The sequence below is a fragment of the Cygnus atratus genome, chromosome 32 (assembly GCF_013377495.2).
Source record: "Cygnus atratus isolate AKBS03 ecotype Queensland, Australia chromosome 32, CAtr_DNAZoo_HiC_assembly, whole genome shotgun sequence".
NCBI classification, from domain to species: domain Eukaryota; kingdom Metazoa; phylum Chordata; class Aves; order Anseriformes; family Anatidae; genus Cygnus; species Cygnus atratus.
In genome coordinates, this window is record NC_066393.1 from 658,118 (window position 1) to 685,000 (window position 26,883).

The following is a 26,883-nucleotide window of genomic DNA, read 5'->3' on the forward strand; positions in this document are numbered from 1 at the left end:
TCATTTTTCATACTTCAGAGAAAGGAAAGGCTTACATTTCAGACAATCCTTTATTACTAATAAATCTATCACATCTATGGCCATGATTGCAAGCCAGCTGCTTCCAAAGCAGCAGGGAATGACAGGATCCTCTTTGTAGGATAGTTGCTGCCACATCTTGGCATGGCAAGTTCAAATATCACCTCTAAGAAGCACCTGTAGAATTACATCTCAATGAAGGGATTGTACGATATGCTGATAAAGTAATGGCATTCAACATATCCATTATCGCTTACTTCGTATTTACTTGCCTTGCTGTCCTTTAGTTAGAACCTTTATGGCTATAGAGGGAAGAGAAGGGCTTCAGTAGACAAGTGAGGGCTTTTTGCTGCGTTTTTATTTCTGTACCAAAAGAAGGTGTCTGAAGTAGCTAGTACTTCTCGGGTTTCCTCCATTATTCAATTTCTAGTATCAAAAGGTAGGTAAGGAATTTCAATACTTATTTCAGAAGGAATTTAGAACCAGCACAAAAACTTCTGTGGAAACTTAAGCACTTTCAAAGCAGTTGACAATAAACACATCTAGGTAAGACCCATTCTCTCCCCCAATAACTGAGACAAATAATCAGAATGAGAACAGCGTGTTCTTGTTTTGAACACCTTCCTTTAATGTAAACTCTCAGAAGTCAACCAAGTTATGCATGTACTTTTACTACAGTTTGTTTAGGAATACACGTAAAAATTAATTTCAAAGTTACTTAAGCAGAAATTGGAACTCAGCTTTCCAGTTGGAAAGCTTTGGCCCATATGAAGAAAGAAGTTGAACTTTTTATTAAAGCGTTTCTATTCTCTAATAAATTGCATTATTAGCAGTTTACCCAGTAGAGCATGAAATGGCAGACTGTCAGAACTCTCTTCAGTAAAAATATCTTTTTGACATTTACATTTCAAGCACTGCATATTCTTGACTAAACCACTTTGTAGCCATCAGAATTATTGTCTTAAATAAATTTACTATTTGCGTGCGTGAGAGGGGGGTCAAAGTTGCTTGCCTGACTCAGAAAAAAACCGTAAGCAAATTCTTTCACAGTATTCTTTTTCTCTAAGCAAATTTTAAGAGATTTGTTAGGGTGGCTGAGTAATAACAGTATGCATTTAAGAAAGTGCAGCGTTTTGATGCTGAAAGCATTCCTAAATTAACAATAAACTGAAGAAATAGGAAGTAAAGTATTGACAGAAATACATCTTCTGGAAGATCTGAGTGACACACATCAGATGTAGCAAGCAGCAAAACTGGAGAAAATGCTGTAATGTTCTCTGGTAGAGTTAGAAAAGTAAGTTTCAAAGCAGGTCCAACGTTGTCCCACCACAAATGGATATCTGGGACATAAATTATGCTTGGTGCTGTCTTCTGAGTATTTCAGATCAGCTAGTGAAAAGGAAAGCTTGGGTAAGAAAACTAAAACACGTAGAACAGCCTGTTAAGACATCCAGTCATGTAACGGGTCTGTCCTTACTTGTGTGGCTCTCAAATGTTTTTACTAAAGGTAAAAATATTTTAAGATAGTGATGCCAAACAACAAAAAGGATTTCCTGCCTAAATGTAAAAACACCAAATCTGTTTATGTTTATTTTTTCAAGTTAAAACCACATCAGTGTGCAAATGAAGCATTTTATGAATTTTAATGCTTTTATTGCACATACTGCAAAAGCACTAGTTGTATATGTACATGTAAAAACAAAACCGAAGCCCCAAACCTTGCTTGCCCTACAAACAGAATAAAAAACAAGGCTACAAAAAGTACACGACATGCAATCTGATACAGAGCCATCTACTTGGAGCACACAGTCTTATGAGGCAATGAAAACTACTTTCTGGATCCCACTGAGATGAGCAGCATTTCTTTCCACAAAGAGAGGTCTATTAGCAGCACCTCCCAGCTTCCTGAGCTGCTAGCAACATCATCACTGTAAAATTTGGTATGGAAAATGTAGATGTGTACAACATCCATATTGTTTATTGTTTTATCTAAAAGAAAAGTGGATTTTCAGACAGAAGCAAACATAACAGCACATGAAAACAAGGCCACCTCCATTACCAATGAATTTTGTTTACCTTACTTGCAACTCAGTTGATCCTTTACATACAGTCAATGAATCCTATGAGAATAAAAAGAAAAAAGATACCTCTCTGCATATTTCTTCTGGCGGTGCAACGTTTGTAAACAGAATGGATAGGTCCAGGGTGTGAACGGGAAACTTCTCCAAAGCATGCAACACCGCGGGTGCCAAATAAGAAACCATGTCCATATCCCGCTTTTCCTACTATTAGCAGATGGGGCCAACATGATGTCAGTTCGTAGTAAGCACTCCTAGAACAAGAGTCATAGGAAAACAAGTTTAGAAATGAGGTGCTGAATAGACACACAGATGTTCCAAGTACTTTTCCTATATACTTCCCCCCCCCGCCCCACCCCAAATAATCTCCATATTCCAGCAAGTAATAAGCTGTTCTGTGATCAGGAAGACTATCAAAACCCATTCTCTTACAATCTTGTACCATACCTCCCCCTAAGGAATCCTGCCCATCTCTATCATGTCTGCTGGGGCAGTTTTGCTGCATTTGGCTGGGGCAAGTAATGACTCCTGAAGTGTACACATGGACTGTCTAACCGAATACAGACAACAACTAGTCTGCTACCTCATATGGGGGAGCACAGCAACTTTCTGTCTCAGCACACACCAATCTGGATCTCATCACTTCCCGTATACACCAGTCTTCAGAAGGTCTCAAGTTTAAGTACCTGAGAGATCTCTACATCTGTCAAGTTTAGCTAAAATGTGGCCCTAGTTACTGGAGAATGTAGCAAGAAAGGAGCAGAACAGCTTTTCTAGAAAAAAAAAATATGTGTGGGCACTGAACCACATGGGCCGTATATAAAGCAGCACACAACTGGATTGGTTAAATGACAGCGGTACATTAAACATATGTAAGATTTCCAGTTAATTTATTCAGTCATTCTAATTGTTTCATCTTCTTCCCTTATGTTTCCTAGTCATTACTAAACCAAGATTGCGAATTAATAACCTAGCAATCTTGCTTTCCTACTAGGAAATACATATGCGAGAAGCATTTGCTTTTTTTCCCACTACAGCAAGGCTGTACCTTTACTGGCTTAAATCAAAGATGCTAGAGAGTTAACCTCGCCCAAAATGACAGAACATTTTCTGGACAGCACAGCAAGAGAAATTGAGAAAAATAACTGACCCGACTGTGACAACATAATCTAACTTTCCAGCCATGGGCTTACATGACTTCCACATTAAAATACCAAAAGATAACAAAACTTAGTGGCTTAATGGTAACAAATAAAGACACCATTCATATTTTTCTCAAGGTGTTTTAACAAGCCATTTCTCACTTTTCTTTCTGCTGCAGAATTCACTACTGGTTTAACAGTCCTGGAAAACAGAAGGGTAGAAGGTGGCAACACAAATTCAGAAAGCTGGTTATTTTTAGCTAAAAGTTCTGCATGCAGAAATATCTTCTGCAAGGCTTGTAAAATATTCACTACTGAATTTTCAAAAAGTGGCTTAAAAATAGGTGACAGGTGCTTGTCCAGGTGAAGCCACAATCCTGCTTGATGCTGGAACAACCTTCTTCAGAGTCATAAAAAAAGCCTTTGCTTTTATTTTCATAGAATTAACGTCTAGTCACAATCTCTCCCTACTTGCATAGATCTGAGGATAGCATTGACACAGAGAGCACAGTGCAGCTTCAGTACATAAGGATTTTATATCTGCACCACAGTATCCTAATAAACAAAAATCAAATGTTATATTAGTCAAGGCCCAGGTTTAAAATATGCAACATTTATAGAATTTGTAATGCCAAAACTAAACAGGTTAACAGGGACTTGAAAGTGCTACCGCTCTACAGGGAAGTTTTGTTATGTTGCTCACTGCCTGCTATCCTGTGCTTACGAAGCTGAAGCAGACTCCTCATCAAAACTATACTCTTGAGGAAGATGCCCCAAAATCATTCAATGTTCTCAGACAACAAGAAGAACGACAACAAAAAATAAATAGATGAAAACGTCTAACGCTGATTGCTACAAGCTGATTGCTTGACTAGTTGTGCAGCAAGGCACAAGAGCTTGGGTACTGCCTGGTACAAGCTAAGATTCTGTAGAACTTAGTCACAAGCATTAATCCATTTTGTTTTCAGTCTTACCAATGCATTTCTCAGCTAGCTCATCAAGCAACATGTCCGGTGGCTTAGGGATCTGGTCACAAGTATGAATCTTGAAAATTTCTTTTCTAGCCTGGAAACAAAATCATTGCATTTTAGCTTGTCCTAAGTTTTCCTTGAAAACACCAACAAAAGCAAACAAACCAAAAATCAAACAACAACAACAGAAAAAACAACCCTCCCTCAAAACCCCTCATATATTAACACACTTCTCTTATTTGCTAAACTTTCAAGTATTGTACAGTTATTTAATATACACTCTGCATTTTCAACCAGGAAATCCAGTATTTCTAAATTTGTTACACTGAACTTTTGATAGGAACCTGCAATGAAAGAAAAGGCATTTATAGCTCCAATAATAAGTTTCCAAAATATGAGACCTAGTGACCCAGAGGAAAATACTGTAATGAAAAATTTATCCAGAAACAGATCTTTTGTCTCCAAAAAACTTCTCTAAAATTGAGCAAACTTTCATTGTGACAGTCTCATTAGTTCATCAAATTTGCTTTTCAGTCAGTAAATTCACAGAAAGCACTTCTAGCGCTATATTTCAAGCTGCTACAATTACTATAAAGAAGAAAATAATTATGACTCAAACTACTACCACTGATCCAGGGAACAAACAAATGCAAATACTTCCCCTATCCATTCATAAATGAAATATTGAGACCAAGAACACAACTTCAAGGTGGAAACACCTAAGTGGATTAAATAATCAAGCAAACGGGAACAACTTTGGGAATCAAAGATTTGATTATAGAACTACTTGGTGGTATCATCTTGACCATATATATTCAGTACCTGATTTAACCTCCACGGTATGACACAGTGTCTCCACATATCACTCTTTTGTTCAAGTTGTAATTTTTTTTTTCTGTAATGTTGGACTTTGCCACATTAGCATTAATGTTGAACTTAAGTTCTCACCTCTTTATTTGGCAAGGTGAAGAGGAACTCTCTGTCAAAGCGTCCTGGTCTCTGTAAAGCAGGATCTATAGAATCCAGTCTGTTGGTGGCTTCGATTACCACAATCTCCCCTCTGTTTTCTATGCCATCCATAAGCGTCAGAAGTGTTGAGACAATGGAACTAATAGAAAAACATAATCTTTACTTACTGGTTCAGTAAATTTTGTTACATTCCACATGACTTTCTTCCATGAGTAGTCAAAAAGGACAAGCTTTTTAAGGACAAGACTCATTTTAAGACATAAAAAAAATAGGTAAGTTAACACAGACCATGTGCTGGTATCTGGCTTAGTGTATTGTTTTCAACTATCGTTTAAAATCACCTGAAATTTAGTGGCATTGAGTTACCAGTTTTCAGGATAAATTAATGTGTTCACAGTAAATTAAACAGGTCATCATCCTTTTTTTATTCCCCAAAGATCAAGCAGATTTTAGGTAGGTGCAAAAATGTAGTACCTATGAATTTGGTCTTGTTTGCTGGACCGCACAGGAGTGAGGCCATCTGTATCGTCAAAGAAAATAACTGAAGGTCGTATCTGATAGGCCTAGAATGAAAACACAGAGTAAAACAGCAGTATTTAAAGAAAAAATGCACAAAAACATTATGGTTGGAATGTCACCTAAACTTGATTTTTCACTTTAGCATCTGGGACCTCTACTTATAGAGCTAATGGAGTATCTGGCATGACTAACAGAAGACAGCAGTCTGTGTCAACCCACTGTTACTGGGCAACTGGAAACAAATCATAGTAGTACTTTTTACAGCTTTTTGGCTACCATAAAAAAAAAAAAACAAAAACAAAAAACAAAAAAAACCACAAGTCAGAACTTAATTCAATTACAGGTTTGGGAAGCAAGAATCCCTTATGAAATTAAATAACCATGCTTCCAGCCTGCATCTGTTTCCCTCTCATCTAAAGTCATCATCTCTTGCCTCCTGCAGACTTTTCAGTGGCTGTTTTGGTGGGAGGTAATTTCTTGCTTTGCAAGGTTTTCTCATTTTGTTCCTTCCTCACACAACTCAATTTCAAGCCCCTGATCCAAAGTATGGTGGCACTGAAAAAGGAAACACTGTCATTTCCATTTCAGTGGAAAAAAAAAAAACAACTAACAAAATACAAAAACAAGAGCAAGTTCTACTTAAAAATGTTGACCATAAATTTGACAGTTTCAACTCTAACAGAATACATTGCACATTTCAACCTTACCTGTTCAAATAATGAGCGAAGCTGATGTTCTGATTCCCCCACCCATTGTCTCAGGCAGTCCAAAGCTTTTCTCATAAAAAATGATATTTTTCTATCACCTCGGCTACATTCGTTAGCAAGAGCATGAACAACCAGTGTTTTTCCCATTCCTGGGGGGCCATAGAATAAACAGTCTCTGCAATGAAAAAGATTTAGATAGGAAAAAAAGATCATGATGAGTACATCTTACAACCGTCATCTCTAGAACAAACAAGTCCTCTTTCCTAACCAAAACACATCATGTCCAAGACAGCAGTAATAGTTGAAGTGTAGGTAGAGTCAGAACAGATAGAAGTTTTGCATTCCTACAAGATTTCACAGGAAAACTTATTTTTTTCACCCAGAGAAATGAATAAGGGGGATAACTCAAGTGTACAAAACCTTAAAATGAGAGGGTACTGTCCCAGAAAGACACTTCCAAAACTGCTGACGAACAGGGTGATTACAGCAAACTGGAGCTAAACGAGCAAACTTCAGCACAGAATCTGAGAATGGGCTCAATGGTGAATCACCAGTTCATTCTTCAGTGATAAACTGCATATTCTTGCTTTCACAACATAAAGAATCTGTTAGGAAAGCATTTAATTCTCCCTTCAAAAACATTAAGTTACTGAGTTTGGTATCTCAGACCATCTATTGCTGATGGCAAGTGAGGAAGTCTAAACCTGGAAGGAAAAGTGATGCCTTAGCACTCAGAGAAAAAAGTAAATAAATAAATAAAGAAAGAAAGAAAGTAGGTGGGAGAAACTACTGGGCTTCCAGGCAACACACTACAATTGACTTCCACTAGATAATCCCTTCTTGCTTACAAACTAATCAGGCTGACTTGTACATAAAACTCTGAACAAAACCACTCCAACCCAAGTTTTTTAAACCCAGGAACTTTTGAAGTATTTTCTCCTTTTAAAACACCGGATAGTAAAACTTAAAGGTGTTGCTTATATTTTTAATCTCCATATATTCTGGATTCTATCCATTTTTAAGAAATTACTTTTTACTACTACTAAAACAAATGTTCAGCACTGCCAAAAATGTTGAAGCATGGAAGCATATTGATACCTTAATTGAACATTCTCCTGAAAACAGCTGACTTACAATTTATCGCTTTAATGAGTTACCTTGGGGGCTGAATATTGAATCTTTCAAACACTTTTGGATAAAGGAGGGGAAAAATCACCATCTCTTTTAAAGCTGCAATGTGTTCGAAAAGACCACCCATGTTATCAAATCCAGCCTAAAGAGAAGTTCAACACAACACAGTTTATATGTTAAAGAAAGCAGCGACCTAGATACAAGTTTCATCAGAAATTATGTCAGCACAAGGGAAATATTCTGGGCAATTTTTGAAGTTGCTTTAGAGAAAACCATCAACAAAAGTAGCTGTAGATACATATATACAATATAGCCATTGGTTAATTCAGTCGGAAATTTAAAGGGCTTCAAGTTTCTGAAAATTCTTGGAGCAGCTCGCAACCAAGGAAGTATTCAAAAATGACAGGTCAATTTAAGAAAACAGTTACATTTGCCTGTAACAAATGATTGACACTACGTAGAATCATAGAATATCCCAAGTAGGAAGGGACCCATAAGGATCATTGAGTCCAAATCCTTGTGCCACACAGGTCTACCCAGAAATTCAGACCATGTGACTACGTGCACAGTCCAAATGTGTCTTAAACTTCGACAGGCTTGGTGCAGTAACTACTTCACTGGGGAGCCTGTTCCAGTGTGTGACAACCCTCTCAGTGAAGAACCTCTTCCTGACGTCTAGGCTAAACCTCCCCTACCTCACCATCTTTTGCAAGATGAAAGCCCCTGACAGAGCCATCAGCTTTGTCTGCTGAGCTCTGGCTCTTGTCTCTGTCAGTGATGGTTATGGGGAGACATATTACAGCGTTAGGGTCTCAATGCCTCCCCATCCCCCTCCAAGAGCCTAGGAGATGTCCTCCTGTAGCCTTGTACTTGGCATTGCCCTTACCCACATTGCACTGACCCAGGAAGAGCCCTAAACCCTGCTGGAGGGGCAGGATCTCCCTTCCCAGAGGCTGGGATCAGGGCCCAACTCTTGGACTTCATGGGACACATCAAGGTTTCCTCAGCATCAAGGCGACCTTTACTTGGCCTTGGTCTTCCCATCATCACTGCTTGCAATTTCCTGCTCTAACAAGTCTATGGGGAGCCTTTGTCAGTAATGTCCCTCAGTGGGACTCATTAACGCTGTGAGAGGCTTTGGGGTTTGCATCTGCATTATCTACTTGAGAAATGTCTTCCATTTCCTCTCAGTGTATGAGGCTCCTGGGCTCTGCCCAAACCCACCGGGGGGGTCAGTAAAATGCCTTGGGCTGGGCCAGTGCTGCTGAGCTGGGACGGCTCATGGGATGGAGGGAGGGAGCTCCTGGCAAGCGGGCAGCGCTGCAGAGAGACAGATCTGCCCAGGAGCAGCTCCTCTGCAATGTGCAGCAGGGCTGGGGGTACTGCCTGCAGCTGGCATGGGGAGAGGAGAGAATTGGGAATGAGGTTCGGGGCAGCCTGGGTTGGGAAGGCAGAGGAGCGCTCACTGGGGGAGAAATCTTCACACCTACCTCCCCATGGTAAGTCTCTGGGTGCAGGGTAATGCCGCTGTGCATCCTGTCAGGCTCTCCTGGAGCTGGCACATCCCTCAGCCAATGGGAGCTGTCAGGAGGACACTTGGTGTTGGAGTTGAAGGGCATGCAGGGCTTGTGTGCTGCAGGGTCAGCGTACAGGGCCTGAGGGCTCCCTTCTCTTGGGGCTGGCTGCAGGCTGTGAAGCTGGGGGTGCAAGCAGGGTTGCCCAGGGCTGTGGTGCAGAGCAGGGTCCCTGCTGTACCCCAGGGGCTGTGTGCCGGGGCAGGACCTCTGCCGCCTGCCAGGCTCAGCACTCAGCCTGCCCGGGGAGCTGCCCAGGGGCTGTGGGGAGAAGCTGAGGGTGGAAGGAGCCTCTCCAGCAGGGCAGGGCAGGGCAGGGTCCTGCTGCTGCCCAGAGCCTGCTGCCTGGGGCAGGCTGCTCACAGCCCCACAGCTCCCCAAGCTGAAGCAGAACTGCCACACCACACACTGCCAGCAGAACTGCAAGGCGAGACCTACCTGACGGCAGTGCAGTTTTTACAATCTTCTATTTTCCTGCCCATGTGCTGAGGCAGTCTGATGGTAATGGAGTAGTAGCATCTGTATTAAAGACTAACGATCCTTGAGCATTGCTGCTGCTTTGAGGCACCTCACACACCTCAGCCTACAGACAGTACCAACATCACCTTTGTTGTTTCTTAAGGCATTATTTGACCTTCTCCTTATGTCCTGCAGCAGGGACATGTCCCTGGTCAGTGGACTTCTGAGAACACACCAGGTTCCCTTTTACCTGTTGCTGTAGACCAGGACTGACTGCTGCAGAGCCCACTGCAGAGCCCCCTGCTTGTTGTGGCACCCTCAGAGCACCAACCAGAGGTAAGCCAAGCAGCTGCAGAAAGCGCTTCCTGAAATCAATGAGGCAGTGTGGTGTTTGCAGGGTATTCTATGAGACATGCAATGGATTTTGGTCAGAGAAGTCCTTGAATTTTGCACTGTCTTTGCTTCTTTTGGGCAGGCTCCCTTGCCGAGAGACAGGAAATGTGTAACAGCAGCTCCATCACTGAGTTCCTCCTCCTGGCATTCGCAGGCACACGGGAGCTGCAGCTCCTGCACTTTGGGCTCTTCCTGGGCATCTACCTGGCTGCCATCCTGGGCAACAGCCTCATCCTCACTGCCGTAGCTTGCAACTACCGCCTCCACACCCCCATGTACTTCTTCCTCCTCAACCTTGCCCTTATTGACCTGGGCTCCATCTCCACTTCTATCCCCAAAGCCATGGCTAATGTCCTCTGGGACACCAGGGCTATTTCCTACTCAGGATGTGCTGCACAGGTCTTTTTGCTAGTCTTTTTGATTTCAGCAGAATTTTCTCTTCTCACTGTCATGTCCTATGACCGCTACATTGCCATCTGCAAGCCCCTGCACTACGGGACCCTCCTGGGCAGCAGAGCTTGTGCCACCATGGCAGCAGCTGCCTGGGGCGGTGGCCTTCTCCATGCTGTGCTGCACACTGCCAATACTTTTTCACTACCTCTCTGCCATGGTAATGCTGTGGACCAGTTCTTCTGTGAAATCTCCCAGATCCTCAAGCTCTCCTGGTTAGACTCCTACCTAAGGGAAGTTCAAGTTCTTGTGGTTAGTGCTTTTCTATTTGGGGGTTGTTTTGTTTTCATTGCTCTGTCCTATGTGCAGATCTTCAGGGCTGTGCTGAGGATCCCCTTGCAGCAGGGACGGCACAAAGCCTTTTCCACATGCCTCCCTCACCTGGCGGTGGTCTCCCTCTTTATCAGTACCATCATGTTTGCCCAGCTGAAGCCTCCCTCCATATCCTCCCCATCCCTGGACCTGGTGCTGGCAGTCCTGTATGCTGTTGTGCCTCCAGCAGTGAACCCCCTCATCTACAGCATGAGGAACCAGGAGCTCAAGACTGCCATGTGGAAACTGATGACCAGGTGTCTTTCATAACCAATTAACATTCTTGCCTCTCTTCTTCTGAAAACAACTGAAAACGTTATTCACCATAGGCCATGCTTGTTTGTTTTTGTGTTGTTGTTACTTTCCAGTAACATTCTGAGTAATTTTGTTCACTTAGAAATAATATTCTTCATTTTGGTTTTCTATTTAAACCAACTAAAGTAACTTTTTTTTCTTATATCTTTTCTCTGAGGCCTTTTCTGTGACTGCAGAGGTAGTGCCCATGTGCAGAGGTGGAGGGAAAAGAGTTGTGGCCCAGCAGCATGGCCAGGGAGCACCTGCGCTGGGTCTATGCAGAGCTGATCTCTTGCCACTGCCACCCTCTCATTCTGAGCCCTGCTGGTGACGTAAGACCTTGCTGCTCCTGTAGCTTGTTGACAGTGCTGCTGTGTGGCTGTGCTGGGACTGCAGGCAGAGACAGGCAGTGGGCACTTGGGTGACACAGCTAGCCTCCAGAACAGCATTTCCCTCCTAAAAGGACCGTGCCTGAAGGTTCACGTCATCTTTCGGAGTTGCCGTCACATTGGAACATGCTCAAAGAGCGTCCCAAAGGCTCCCTGGGACATAGGATGTCCTGGGACAAGAGCAGAGCCTGTCCAGGTGCAGGGGAGACATAGGAACAGAAACTCTTTGCAGTCGATGCTACCAACAGACAAATCGTATGCAAGTGGAGAGAGGAACAAGAGTGAGCACAAAGGCCATCAGCTATCCCTAGGGGTGACATGAAGGCCAGTGGGGCAGACATTGTCTGCAGGTCCCTTCATCCTGAGAGTGACATCAATGGGGCATCTGCCTGAATAGCACAGAACAGTCCAGGTGGAAGGCCCGGTGTGGATGAGCAGTGCAGGAGGCCAGCTCAGATATGGGCTCCTCACAGAGCCCTGACATTTCTCTGGGTGGTTGGTCCCAGTGTTCCCTTGACATTTCTGTCACCCTCTTTGCACAGGTTCATTTCAAGTACCCCTCTCTGCTATGTCATGCTACCCTGTCTTCTGGACTGGTGGTGACAGCCAACTGGTGGCTGTTGGTGACAGCCAACATGGCTTTCACTAAGGGCAGATTGTGCCTGTCAACTCTGGTGGCCTTCTACAATGTGCTTACAGCATTGGTGGTACATCATTTGTTGGTACATGGACAGTGTGATTGAGTGCAGTCTCAGTAAGTTTGCTGATGACACCAAGCTGGGTGGTGCAGTTGATATGCATCAGGGAAGGGATGCCATCCACAGGGGCCTTGACAGACTGAGAGGGGGGCCTGTGAGAACCTCATGATGTTGAAAAAAGCCAAGTGCAAGGTTCTGCAACTGGGTTGGGGCAATCCCAAGCACGAATATTGGCTGGGTGGAGAATGGATAGAGAGCAGCTCTGAGGAGAAGGACCTAGGAGTTTTGGTGGATGAGAAACTCTACATGTGCTGGCAATGTGTGCTTGCAGCCCAGAAAGCCAAGCGTATTCTGGGCTGCATCAAAGGAAGTTTGTCCAGCAGGTCCAGGGAGGTGATTCTTTTTCTCTGCTCTGCTCCCATAAGACCCCACCTGGACTACTGTGTACAGCTCTTGGGCCCAAGCGCAAGGACATGGAAATATTAGAACGAGTCTAGAAGAGGCCAAAAAGATGACTGAAATTCTGCGGCACCTTTTCAGTGAAGACAGGCTGAGAAAGCTGGTTCTTTTCAGCCTGGAGAGACCCTATAGCAGCGTTCCAGTACCTAAAGGGTGGGCTACAAAAAAGCTGGAGAGGGACCTCTAGTCAGGGAGTGCTGTAATGAGACAAGGGGTAATGTTTTAAAACTAAAGGAGGGTACTTTTAAATTAGATATAAGGAAGAAATTCTGTCCTTGGGGGGTGGTGATCACTGGAACAGGTTGCCCAGAGAAGTTGTGGCTGATCCATCCCTTGCCCCTTCGTGGCCAGAAGCCTCCCTTGCCATACCAAGGTGGAGACCCCCACTGCAAAGCTGCTGTTTAACCTCATATTTTCCGCATGGGGCCTCCTCTGCACCACAGAGCCCAGTATCAGCCCCTACTTCACCACAAGCATTCTGCATAGGCACTACAAGGCCTAACTTTATCACGTCCTCTCCTGTCTCTGCCATCCCGTGGGACAGGAGAGAGGGTGGTGACAGCAAAAGGACACGTTTGAGTGTGGAACATTAGGCGCGGCAGAGACAAGGAGTCAAGGGAGAGGACAGGGCAAGGCAGCAAAGGCAGAACGAGCGGTGGTGTTGTTGCAGAGCCATGTTTGTGCCAGGAGCCTGAGTGGGCAGCAGCTGGCAGGAGGCAAGGGGAGGCCAGAAAGTGCCTTCAAAGGCCACTCCTGCCAGCAGAGACAAGGCCGGGGCTGAGGGGAGGGGACTGGAAGGGTGGTGTTGAGGTCCCTGCGGCTGTGAGGCCTGGTTGCCCTACAGGAAATGTGCTGGCTGGCAGGCCTTGTGAGGTCACCCAGCATGTCACAGAGCGCCCCAAGGCTGAAGTGATGGCACTGGAGAGGCGGGTGGCAGAGCCCAGCCAGGGGCTGGCTGTGGGTCCCCTCTGCTGCAGCCTCCTAATGGAGCATGGCAGGAGGAGAGAAGGCAGGGCTCATGGCCACTGCGCTCACGGTTGCCTTGCCACAGGCTGCTGCAGAGCTCAGGGCACCTCCACCACAGCCCCAGCCTCTTGGAAGGCACCACAGCTGCTGGGACAAAGGCAGATCGTGATATAGAGCCAAAAGAAAAGGAGGTCAGCGATGAATAAGTTGAACAAGACTGGATGCAGTACAGACCCCTGTGGGACACCGGTAGCTACAGGCCTCCAACCAGACTCTGCACCACTGAGCACAACACTCTGAGCTCTGCCATCCAGCCAATTGCCAATCCACCTCACTGTTCACTCATCTAGGCCGCTCTTCCTGAGCTTGTCTATGAGGATGTTATGGGAAACAGTGTCAAAAGCCTTTCTGAAGTCAAGATAGACCACATCCACCACACTCCCCTCATCTACCCTTATAGTCATCTCATCATAGAAGGCTATCCAATTGGTTAAGCATTATTTCCCCTTCCCATGCCTAGTACGGTCTGGGGACCAACCCGCTCCTGACAAATAGACCCCGTAGCAAAGACCCACTCCTGGAGCAGCTCCTAAAGAGCCCGTTTTTCACTGCTCATGGAGAATCCCACACAGGACCAACCCAGGAAGGTCAGCACCCCGTGGGAGGGACCCCACAGCAGAGCAGGGGAGAGAGCGACCGTGAAGGCGCTGTGGGAACGAAGTACCACAGACTGATGGCAGCCCCCACTGCCTCCCACCCCCCACGCCACTCAGGGCAGGGAAGAGGTGGAAAAGAGTGGATGGGGGAAGGTGCCCCCAGTTTGTTTCTCTGTTCCTCACCAGTCCAGCCCATCAGCAATAGGTAATCAGTTTTATTAATCTTCCTATGCAAAGTCTGTTTTGCCCATAACAATAATTGTAGAGTGATCCCCATTGAGGTACACTTGAGGAACCCTCTTTGGAAAAGTCAAGAACCTTGGTCCCAGCCAACATGGGTTCATGAGGGGTAGGTCCTGCCTAACAAACTTGATTTCCTTTTATGATAAGACCAGCCATCTAGTTGATCAAGGGAAACCAGCTGATGTGAGTTTTTTGGACTTCAGCAAAGCTTTTGACACAGTTTCCCATAGGATCCTACTGGACAAAATGTCCAGCATACAACTAAACAAAAACATCATACGATGGGTGAGCAATTGGCTGATGGGCAGGGCTGAAAAGATTGTGGTAAATGGGGCCACATCTGGCTGGCAGATGGTCACTAGTGGGGTCCCCCAAGGCTCCTTTTTAGGGCCAGTCCTCTTCAGTGTTTTTATAAATGATTTGGATGTAGGACTAGAAGGTGTTTTGAGCAAATTTGCCGACGACACCAAACTTGGAGGAGTTGTGGACTCGGATGAGCGTGGAAAGGCCTTGCAGAGAGATCTGGACTGATTGGAGAGCTGGGCGATCACCAACCGCATGAAGTTTAACAAGAGCAAGTGCTGGGTCCTGCACCTGGGATGGGGCAATCCTGGCTATACATACAGACTGGGTGACGAGATGCTGGAGAGCAGCCCCGCAGAGAGGGATCTGGGGGTTGTGATTGAGAACAAGTTGAATGTGAGCCAGCAGTGTGCCCTGGCAGCCAGGAGGGCCAACCGTATCCTGGGGTGCATCAAGCATGGCATTGCTAGTCGGTCGAGGGAAGTGATTGTCCTGCTCTACTCTGTGCTGGTGCGGCCTCACCTCGAGTACTGTGTGCAGTTCTGGACACTACAGTACAAGAAGGATGTAAAACTGTTGGAGAGTGTCCAGAGGAGGGCAACGGAGATGGTGAAGGGCCTTGAGGGGAAGACATATGAGGAGCGGCTGAGGTCACTTGGCCTGTTCTGCCTGGAGAAGAGGAGGCTGAGGGGAGACCTCGTCGCGGTCTACAACTTCCTCGCCAGGGGGAGTGGAAGGGTAGGCGCAGACCTACTCTCCGTAATCACCAGTGATAGGACCCACAGGAACAGTGTTAAGCTGAGGCAGGGGAAGTTTAGGCTGGACATCAGGAAGAGGTCTTCACCGAGAGGGTAGTCGCACACTGGAACAGGCTCCCCAGTGAAGTAGTCACTGCACCAAGCCTGTCTGATTTTAAGAAGCATTTGGACTGTGCACTTAGTCACATGGTCTAAAATTTTGGGGAGACGTGTGCGGTGCCAGGAGTTGGACTTGATGATCTTTATGGGTCCCTTCCAACTCGGGATATTCTATGACTCTATGATCTATGATTCTATAACCTACCTAGAGCACTTAAACATCTCTCCAGGGCACCAAAGTACATCTTTCAAGCACCCCAGTACCCCCCCTCTTGCATCCCAACACCTCTTTGGATGAACCAAGCATCTCCCCACCGGAAAGAAGCATTTGCTTGGAGGACCCAAGCACCTCCATGGAGAACAGCAACATCACCTGTTGGCACCCATCCATCTCCATGGGGCACCCAAGCATCTCCCCAGGGAAGAAAAGCACCTCCCTGGAGATATCAAGCAATGCCCATCTGGCACCCAAGCACATCCCTGGTCACCCAAGCGTCTTCCTGGATGTCCCAGGATCTCCCCAGGGCAAAAAGGCATCAATCCAGGGCATCCGTACACCTTCTTAAAGCCCCAAGGCTCCTCTGTTTGGGCATCAGATAACATGTCCCTGAGGCACACAAGCAGTACCTTGGAGCACCAAAGAATCTCCCCAGGCCACACAAACACCTCCGTAGAACACCCAAGCACCTCCATTAGGCACCCAAGCATCTCCACAGGGGACACAAGCATCTCTATGGACAATCAACACACCTTCCGACAGAACTCAAGCATCTCACTGCAGCACAGAAACATCTCCCCAGGGAACCCGAGCACCTCCTGAGGCACGCAGACATCTCCCCAGGTCTGCTTAGTTTCTGGATGACACCAGATATCCCTCTGGAACAACCAAGATCCTCCCTGGTGAAACCAAACATGGCCTTGGGGCACACAACCACCTCCCTGGATCAGCCCTTGCAGAGCCTTGGAGGAGACAAGAATCTCCCTGGACACACCAGAGTCTTCCTGTGGCATGCAAGCACCTCCCAGTGCCCTGTGGAGATGCTGGAGTGCTCAGGAAGATGTCTGAGATCCCTGGAAATGCCTGGCTACCTGGGTGAGATGCCTGTGGGATCCAGGGAGGTGCTTGAGTGCCCTGCTGAGATGCTTGGGGATGCAGGAAGCTGCTTGGGTGCTCCAGAGACATACCTGAACACTGTGGGGAGATGTTTTGGAGCTCCAAGATGACACTTCTGTGCCCCAGGGAGACGCATTCTTTCTCCAGGGAGGTGCATGGCTGCTGCGTGGAGATGTTTGGGTCTTCCTCAGAAGACCCTGTGTGCCCCCAGGTGATACTTTGGTGCCCCTTGGTTTGCTCAAGAAGAAAAGACGGGGACCCAAAATGATGCTTGGGCTCTCCAAGTATGCGCTTGATTTCCCCAGGGAGATCCTTGGGTGCCACTGAAAGGTGCTCTGGCGTTCCAGGGAGTTGTTTGGGTGCCGTGAGGATGTGCTTGGGTGCTCTCAGATAGATGCTTGTTTTCCCCATGGAAATGCCCTAGGAGGTGTTAGAATGCCTGGGGCAGATGGTCGGGTGTTGCACAGAGATGCCTGCATGCTCCGTGAAACACCAGGGTGGCTTGGTGGGACAGCTGGGTGCTCCAGGTAGGTTCTTGAATGCCCCAGGAAGGTGCTTGGATTCCATGGGACAAATATGGCTGTCCAAGCAAATAACATGTGCAGCACAGGGAGGTGCTTGTTTGTACCAAGGATGTGATGGGTGACACAGGGTGATGCTTGGGTATCCTGGGGATCTACCTGGTACCGCAGAGAGAAGTTAGGCTACTCCAGAGGGGTCTTGGCATGCTTCAGAGAGGTGCGTTTTGAACCACTGAGATGCTGAAAGAACTTGCTTGGGAGCTCTGAAGAGACATCAGAGTACCTGGGGATGTGTTTGGGTTGCCTGGGGAGGTGTTTCAGTAATGCTGCAATGGGACGCCTGAGTGCTGTGGGGAGATGTGTGGGTCCTCCAGGAAGATGCTTGCACTCTCGGGAGTGATGTTTGGATGCCTCAAGGAAATATCTGTGTTCCTTGGGACATGCTTTGTTGCTGATGTGGAATGCTTGGTTGCCTTGCAGCGATGCTTGGGTGCTCCAGAGAGATGCCTGGGTGACTCAGCCTAAACCTTGGGTGCTCAGGGTGATGTTGGGATCTCCTGGAAGGTGTTGAATATCCATGGATGATGCCTGACAGGTAGAAGGTATTGCTTAGGTGTTCTGGGGAGATACTTGTCTACTTCAACAAAATGCTTGTGTGCCCTGGAGAAAATCTCGGAGATTTCAAGAGCTGCTTGTGTGCCCTGGGGAGATGCTTGGCTGCCACAGAGGGTGCTCCAAGAAAGTGCTTGCATTCGCAAGGGAGATTTTTTGCTTTCCCTTGCAAGGTACTTGGCTTCTCCAGGGCATTGCCAGAATGCACCTTGAAAAGATCATGTGCTCTGGGGACTTGTGTGTGGGTACTCCTAGTAAGATAGGTTGGTGGTCTGGGGAGATGCTTGGGTGCTCCAGGGAGATGCCTGTATACTGCATGGAGAAGCCTGGGTAACCATGGGATGTGCTTGTGTGCCTAAGGGAGATTTGGTGTGAACCAGGGCAATGCTTTGTTTCTCCAGGGAGGATCTTGGTTGCACCTCCTGGGGGCAGCCACAAATACTTCCTGGGAACCCAAGCACATTTCTGAACTACCAAAGGATCTCCCAAACATCATTCCCAGGAAGCCAAGCATTCCATTGGTGCTCCAAAGCATTTTTCCGGGGCATATTTCTTGGATCAGCCCTTCAGTACGTTTGAGGAGACAAGGATTTCCCTGGGCACATCAGGCCCTGCACAATTTGCTCAGGAACCTTTCTGGAGCACCCTGGAATCTTCCTGGAAGATCAGGAGATCAGGACCAAGGAGATACTTTGCGATTCCAAGCATCTTCCTGAGTCACCCCATCATCTCCATTGAGTACCCATTGAATACACCTCCCTGGCAACACAAAGATTTTCCTGTTTAACCCAGAAATCTCCTTGGTATAGCCAAGCATCTCCCTTGGGGACACAAGCATATCCATGGGGAATACAAGAATCTCATTGCAGTAGCCAAGCATCACACTCACCATCAAAGCACCTATCTGAGGAAAGAGGGCATCTCCCAAAGGAACAGAAGCATCCTCCTGGAGAAACCAAGCATCTTACTGGACACTGAAACAACTTCCTGGGGCATCAGTGAATGGCCCCTGGCAACTCCAACACTGTTCAGGACAAGCCAAGGATTTCCCCAAGAAACGCAAGAATAACCCTGGAGCACTCAAGCCTTTCACTGGAGCTCCAAAGAAACTCCCAGGAACACAGCTCTGTCCCCCAGGCAACATTCTCCCCAAGGAACCCAAGCTTCTTCTTGGAGGACACATGCACCTCCCCACAGCTCTCATGCACCTCGCTGGAGCACAGAGGAATTTGAACTGTCTAAACCAATCACCTCCTGCTGCACTTCAACATTGCCCAAAGGCATGCGAACATTACTTAGAACCACCCACAGACCTAAAGAGAGAAGCCAAGCATCTCCTTGGAAGAGCCGAACACCTGCCTGGGGAACAGTAGCATCACCTGTGTGTGCTCAAGCATCTGCATTGGTCACCCCTGAATGTCTTTTGAGCACCCAGGAATCTCCCTCCAGCAATGAAGCACCTCTCTGGAGAAAACATCCATGAGCCTGGGTCAGCCAACATCTCCCTGGGTACACAAGCATCTCCCTGGGGAAGCATTTTCCCATGGCACCCAAGCACCACCTGGGGGACCCAAGCACATCCTTGTGGACCACAGACACCTGCCTCGGAGTCACAAGTACCCCCAGCCACACACAAACCTCTCACAGGGGCACTGAAGCACATCCCAAAGGCACTGAATAACACACTTGGAGCACTCAGGCATATCCCTTGAGGACACAAATGGCTCTCTGCAGTACCCAAGCACCTCCTGGGGCATCCAAGTGTCCCCTAGGGGAAGAGGAGCACCTTCGTAGAGAGCCCAGCGATGTTCCCAGGGCACAGAAGCATCTCCTCAGGGCACATAAGAATATCCCTGGCACACACAAACACCTCCTGGGAGTACCCAATGTTCTACCCAAGTCACACAAGCATTTCCTTGAGGAACAGAATCACCTCCCTGGAACACCCAAGCACCTCATGGCAGTACCCAAAAATCTCCCCACAGTACTCCTGCATCTGAGTGGAGAACCCAAGCATCTCCCCAGGCCTCCAAAACACCACCTGGGGAACACAAATATCTCACTGGAGATGGTAAGCCCTTCCCTTGGCACCCAAGAGCTTCTGTGACAGGCAAAAGCATCTGCCACAGTCATTCAAGTATGTCCCCGTGGGCACCCAGACATCTCCCAAGGTGATGTAAACACTTTTCTGGTGGACCCATGCATCTGCTATTTGCCCTGAAGCATCTCACGCTGGATGCACTGAAAAATTCTCCAATGCCAAAAAAAAAATATCTTTGGAAAAAGTCAAGAACCTGACAAGAGCACTTAAGCATCTACCCAGGTCACCAAAGTACATTTTTTCAGCAGCCTAGTACCTCCCCTGTTGCATCCCAACTTTTTTTGGATGACCCGAACATCTCCTTACCAGCAGGAAGCATCTCCCTGAAGCACCCTAAATCCTCCGTGGAGAAACAAAGCTTTAGGCCGGTTCAAACAAACATCCTCCTTGGGCATATAAGCACATTTCCTGGGTACCCACATGTCTCCAAAGAGCACTCAAGCATTTCTCTGGAGCCACCAAGAAACTTCCAGGATCACCAATGCATCTTCCTGGGACATCCATGAAACTCCCTGCATCACCCAGCTGTCTTCTTGGAGAAACCAAGCATCTCCCTGCGCACCCAGGTAGCATCTGGACAGAGCAGTGAAGAAGCCTGGGGAGCACCCAGATTGTTCTTGGGATAGCCATGAACTTCCATGGAGCAAGAAAGCATCTCCTGATGCACCCAGGCCTCTCAAGGGAACACACAAGCATCTCCTCCACACATAGTTTCTTGGACCATTCAGGCTCATAGTGTGCTTCAGCCCCTGCTCCATCATGCACTCACCTCCCTGTCCTGTCCTGCTCCGCCCTCTGCTGCCTGCTGCCAGGGGCTTCCATCCTGACTGGGGTCTGCCCGCACCCCTGGCCCTTTATCCCACCTGGGCTGCCGTGTCACGGCCCCACTGTGACAGCTGGGTGACACAGCCACCACTGCCCTCCTGCCCACTGTGACACATCAATCACACAGCCACCGCTGCCCTCCTGCTCACCAAGGCCTCTCCTTTCAGTACCCAAGCACCTCTGTGGGACACCAAAGCATCTACAGGGCTACTCGCTCATCTCCAGGGGACACCCAAGAACATCCTGGGAGCACTCTCTCCCCAAGACACACTAACATTATTCCATTGGAAACCAAGCACCTCCAAGAATGCCCCACAGCATCCAAGTACCTTCCTGGAGCACCCAAGCAACTTCCTGGGGCACTCAAGCATCTCCCCAGAGAAAGCAAGCAGCCTTATGGATCACACAAAGCACTCACTGGAGCACTCATGTATCAGTCCAGGGCACCCCAGCACCTCCAGGGAAAAGAAGGCACCACCGGGGAGCATCCAAGGAGCTCCCTGCAGCACCTGACTCTCTCCCTGGACACACAAGTATCTCCCTGGAGCACTCAATCTTTAATGCCCAGGCTCCTCCCCTGGAGCACCCAAGCAGCTCCAGGGGAACACAAGCACCTCTTTGGGCACCTAAGCATATCCCCAGGAAAACCAATTACCTCCTGATGTACTCAGACACCTCCCCAAGGGTACTTCGTTTCTTGCTGACTCACCAAGCATCTCCCTGGAACACATAAGGTCCTCCCTGGAGAAAGCAAGCATCGTCCTGGGACCCACAAGTGCCTCTGGGGATCAGAGAGTCAGAGAAGTGTGGAGGTGCTTGAGTTCCCTGGGAAATTCTTGCCTGCCTAAGTGAGATGATTGTGGCATGCACGGAACTGTTAGAGTCTGCAGCAACCAAGCACCTCCAGGGGGCACAAAAGCATCAATCATAGCTATCCCAGCATCGCTAGAGGGCATGCAAGAACATCCTTGGAACTCCCAAGCACCTCCTTACAGCCGTCAAGCACCTCCCAGGAGAAGACACACATCTCCCTGGGATGCCCAAGGATCTTCCTGGGTCAGCCACAAACCTCCATGGACTCCCAAAGCCCCTCAGCCTGGCACACCACATGTCTCTGGGACACTCAAGCATCTCTTCAGAGCACCCAAGCTTATCCAAAGGGTAGACAAGAATCTTCCTGAAGGAGCCAAGAACCTCCTTGGGGTAGCGTGGCATTTCCACAAGGCACCCAATCATCTTCCCAAGGGAAACAAGCACCTCTCTTGAGGCACCAAGCATCTCTGCACAACACTCAGAAATCCCACTGGAGCAACCAAATAGGCAGTGGAGACTTGGGTGACACAGCTGGCCTCCAGAACAGCATTTCCCTCATAAAAGGGCAATGCCTGAAGGCTCACGTCTGCTTTCAGAGCTGCTGTCAGATATGAACATGCTGAAGGAGGAGAGTCCAAAGAGGCTCCTCTCTCTGCCAGGCTGGGCACCTCTGAGCACCCCATGGCCACAGAAGAGCCACTGTGGGAGGCAGTCAGTGTGTGAGAAACAAAGTTGTGTTTTTTGCAATAGAAGGTGTTTTTGCAGTGGAAAATTCCACTAACCTTGCGTATTCAAAAGTGATTGTGCAGCACAGCAGTGGGGAGTATGTTAGGCAGATAAGGGGAACGTCCCACTGTCCCAAATATTTCCCAAATAAGGAAAACATGATGAGCAGTATGAAATCAGTAAAAACAAAAATCACAGGCCCTCTAGTCACAAGAAGAAAAAAAAAAAAAAGGAAAAGGAGGAATTAATGGTTGGTCAAATAAAAACATACATATATGGTATAGAAGTGTGTAGAGTAGGCTGTGAACCTGTAGTAAGCAGCCAAAGAGGAAACGGGAGAAATCAGGTGTTAGGTAATAGGGAATATAAGTTTATGATAAACTTTTACTGTGCGCTTCTGCTTGCAGAATTCCTGCCATTGCAATTGCAAATAAAAAAGCTTCACAGAAGGTCCTGTCCAAAGAAAATTATTGAGATTTTTCTCACAGGGGCTGTGGCTGCGCCCTCGCCTTCTTGAACGGTGCAGTTATGGGCTCCCCACCCACTTCCCCATAGTCTGGCAACCAGCCACTAGTTGTCTGGAATAGGTGGGGAGCCGACTTTTATCGACACGAAGTAACTACACGTTTCGCTTTTCACTGAACTGCAATGCTTTGCTTTGCTTTTCCCGGCACCGCTTTGTTTTTCCTTGCACCCCTTTTCTTTGTTTTGCTTTGCTCTGCTAGGCTTCTTTTGTGGACTATCCCATGGATTTTGCCGATGAGTCTACTGGTGTATTTACACAAACACATACACACTCAGATGCACAGGTTGGCCTCCATGCATTCCAGAAACCAGCTGATTGGAGCAGGCAGGCAGGGGCAGGAGTGTGTGTATGGGGGGGGGGGGGGCGTGGAAAGCAGCTACCGGCCAGGTCCATCCAACTTCCCCCGCTGCCCGACGAGCCCCCAGGTGGGCCCAGCTGGTGTTCGTCAAAGAAGGGGGGGTGGGGGAGGAGGTTTCGAAAGACGGTAAGTAATGACACGATTCCTAAACCTAAAGCGGGAAACAGGCAACATTAATAATGAATAATAATAATAATAATAATAACAATAACAATAACAATAACAATAACAATAATAAATTTCAAAAACAGCTAAAGCAAACTGGCCAGGCAGCCAGCCAAACTGAGTCTCACAGGTGGTGAGCTGCTCGTGGCCGAGCAAGAGCCTCTGACGTCAGAGCGACTGGCGGCCCGAGGCACCGGGGGGCTGTGGCCACGACCTTGCCTTCTCGAATGCCCACCTCCCCGTAGCCCGGCAACCAGCCCCTATTCGCCTGGGGCAGGTGTCGGGGGGTGCGATTTCGAAGGACAGTGAGTAGCTACATTTTTTGTTTTGACAGGACTGTTTCTCCTTGCTTTGCTTTCCACGGCCCTGCTTTGCTTTACTTTGCTTTGTATTCATGGCACTGCCTTGCTTTTCCTGGGAATGTTTTGCTTTGTTTTGCTTTGCTTTGTATTCATTGTGTCACTTTGCTTTTCTTGACCCTGCTGTGCTTTGTTTTTTTCTGTCCCTGTTTGTTTTGCTTTCCCTGGCCTTCCTTTGCTTTGCTTTGTATTCATGGCACTGCTTTGATTTTCCTGACCCTGTTTTGCTTTTTTTTTTTTCTTTTCCTGACCCGGATTTGTTTTGCTTTTCCTGGCCCTGCTTGACTTTTCTTTTCCTGATAATGCTTTCTTTTTCCTTGCAGGGCTTTGCTTTTCCTTCCTCTGCTCTGCCTTGCTCTGCTTTGTCGTTCCTACTCTGCTTTGCTTTGCTTTTCCCGGCCCTGCTTTGCTTCGCTTTTGCTGTCACTGCTCTGTATTTTCCTTGCACAGTTTTACTTTGCCTTGTTTCTCTTCGATCGATCGATGCAGTGACACATGCACTGACACGCAGAGTTGCACAGGTGTCTCACAGCCAAGCAAGAGCCCCTGACGGCAGAGCGAGTGGTGGCCTGAGGCAGCCAGGGGCCACAGCCGCACCCTCGCCTTCTTGAACTGCGCCGGCTCCCCTCCCCACCCACTGCACCTCAGCCCCGTTGAGGAGTTGGGTGCAAAGGGTGGGGTGGTGGCAGCAGGGTGTTATGGTTTTACTTGGGTGGGTGGCCAAACTCCACCACAACTGCTCTCTCACTTCCCCTCCTCAAAGATGAATGGGGAGAAAATACAATGAAAAAGGGCTCAAGGGTTGAGATAAGGGAGATTGCCCAGTAATTAACATGGCAGGCAAAACAGACTCAGCTTAGAGAGATAGTAAGATTTATTGCCTATTACTAACAAGCTAGAGAAGTGAGAAACAAAGGAAAGAAACCAAAAGCACCTTCCCCCCCCACACTCCAGCCTCTTCCACCTCCTCCCCCCCGAGCAGCGCAGGGTAACGGGGGAATGAGGGTTATGGTCAGTCTATAGCGCTTCTTCTCCGCTGCTCCTTCTCGGTCACTCTTGTCCCCTGTGCTGTGGGGTCCCTCCCACAGGATGCACTCCTTGCTGAACTGATCCGGTGTGGGCTTCCCATAGGCAGCAGCTCTGCAAGAACTGCTCCAGATATGGGTCCATACCATGGGGTCCATCCATCAGGAGCAAACTGCCCCCATGGGTAGCAGCTCCTGCCAGGTCACCTGATCCTGCATGGTCTTCTCTCCATGGGCTACAGGTCCAGCCCAGAATCTGCTCCTGCAGGGGTCTTCCACAGGCCGCAGCCTCCATCAGTGTAGGTCCACCTGCTCCACCGTGGTCTCCTCCATGGGCTGCAGCGTGCAACCCTGCTCCACTGTGGTACTCCACGGGCTTCAGGGGGACAGCCTGCTTCACCATGGTCCTCACCACAGGCCGCAGGGGACTTCTGTTCTGGCACCTGGAGCACCTCTCCCCCTCCTTCTTCACTGACCTTGGTGCCTGCAAGTCTGTTTCTCACTCCTCTCACTCTGCCAGCTTCTGTGTGGCACAGCGTTTTTTGTTTCTTTTTCCCTGTCTTAACTACACGGCAGGTCCCCGCCTCCCAGCGATCTTGAGCTCTGCCCTGCTTCTTGGCTGCTGGGGAAGAGCAGCGTGGGAAGGGGGGAAGGGAGGGAATGAGAACAGATGAATTTGTGAATGAATGAATGAATCAATCAATCAATCAATCAACCAATGAACCGATCAACAAAGGAATGACAAAACCACAGGAGGCCGCAGAAGGGCACTGGTAGATTAGGCAAGCGGGAGGGGCACGGTAGACCTGGCAACCGCAGGAGGACACGGGGAGACCTGCCGACTGGGACCGAATACCGTCGACCTGACTTCCTTCGCTTTTCATACAGGCTGTTCCGGCCCTTTTCGGCCGATTTTGGGCCTTTTACAACCTTTCTGGGACTTTTCGATGCTTTTCGTGTGGACTGACCCACTCGGGAATGGCATGATCGACCGACGGATGACTCTGGAAACGCGCTCGTGCCCGCGCGTCCTTCGGCTTCCGGGTTGACCCGGACGCCGTTCTGGGCCCAGCAAGGGCCTCTGACGTCAGAGCGACCGGCGGCCTGAGGCAGCTGGAGGCCGCGCCGCGCCCTCGCCTTCTCGAACTGCACCGGCGCCCCGCCCCGCCCGCTGCAAAGGGTGCAAAGGGCGGAGGAGGGGGAGGGAGAACTGGGGAGGGTGCGGAGGTGGCCATCCAAGTGCGTAGACGGCCGCCGTCAGATGCCGGCCGCCGCGTCTAGCCGCCCCTCCCACCCTCCCCGCCTCGTGGAGCCACCAGGTCTACTTATCCCTCCTCCTTCCTCCCCCCCCCTCCCTCTCTCCCCCCCCCCTCCCCCCGCGCCTCATTGAGCCGCTAGGTCTACCCCGCCGTCAAGGAGGTCGTCGGGTCTACCCGCCACGGCCACTTGGCCCTCTCCTGGCCGGCGGGGAGTTAGATCGCGCGGGAGGGAGCAGAGCGAGGAGCTCGCGGCGGGCTCCAGCGTTTTTTCCCCGGACCCCGTCCGGGATGCAGAAGGAAGGCGGGCAGGCGGGCGGGCGGGCAGGCGCTGCCTTGCCTCCTGCAACGGCCGGCTCTGCGGCGGGCGGGGTGGCTTGGGCTCGGAGTCGGCTTCGGGGTTGAGGTTTGGCTTGGGCTCGTGCGCGAGGGCAGCGGCTGTCCGCCGCCGGCAGCCCCGTCTACACAGCGGGTGCCCGGCTCCCGGCGATCTTGAGCTCTGCCCCGCTTCTCGGCTGCCAGGGAAGAGCGGCGTGGCAAGGAGGGAAGGGAGGGAATGAGAACAGATGCATTTTTGAACGAACGAACGAACGATCGATCGATCGATCGATAAACCAATGTAATCGATCAACGAAGGAATGACAAAACGGAACCGAAGCAAAAAAAAGCGCGGGGGGAGAAAGCGAAAGGGTACAGAAGAGTGCGTAGGCAGCCACTGTTAGGCAGCTCTACGGCCGCCAGCTCTATGTGCGTCATCCTCGCTCATGAAGTGGACGGCTCGAGCCCCCCCAAGCCTCGAGCCGCCGGCTCTAGCGTGCCGTCAAGGTGATGAGCCGAAGCGCCGCGGCCCGTTGGCGAGCGGGCGAGCGAGCCCGGCTGCCGGCTCTCCACGGG

The 26,883-nt window shown here is 48.7% G+C and overlaps 1 protein-coding gene and 1 pseudogene across 1 annotated transcript in view; one reads left to right on the forward strand and one right to left on the reverse strand.

The window, feature by feature from the left end:
• Positions 1–314: 314 nt before the first annotated feature.
• Positions 315–9,154, reverse strand: LOC118259883 (ATPase family AAA domain-containing protein 2-like; annotated as a pseudogene).
• Positions 9,155–10,234: 1,080 nt separating this feature from the next.
• The window catches only part of LOC126913619 (olfactory receptor 14C36-like), a gene marked incomplete at its 3' end in the record, with an annotated part of 18,388 nt that continues 1,739 nt past the window's right edge, over positions 10,235–26,883 (forward strand). The window contains exons 1-2 of the mRNA XM_050716038.1: positions 10,235–10,972; positions 15,482–15,532. Of these exons, the coding sequence (XP_050571995.1) occupies positions 10,235–10,972; positions 15,482–15,532 (789 nt within the window). The remainder of the gene's footprint in view (positions 10,973–15,481; positions 15,533–26,883) is intronic.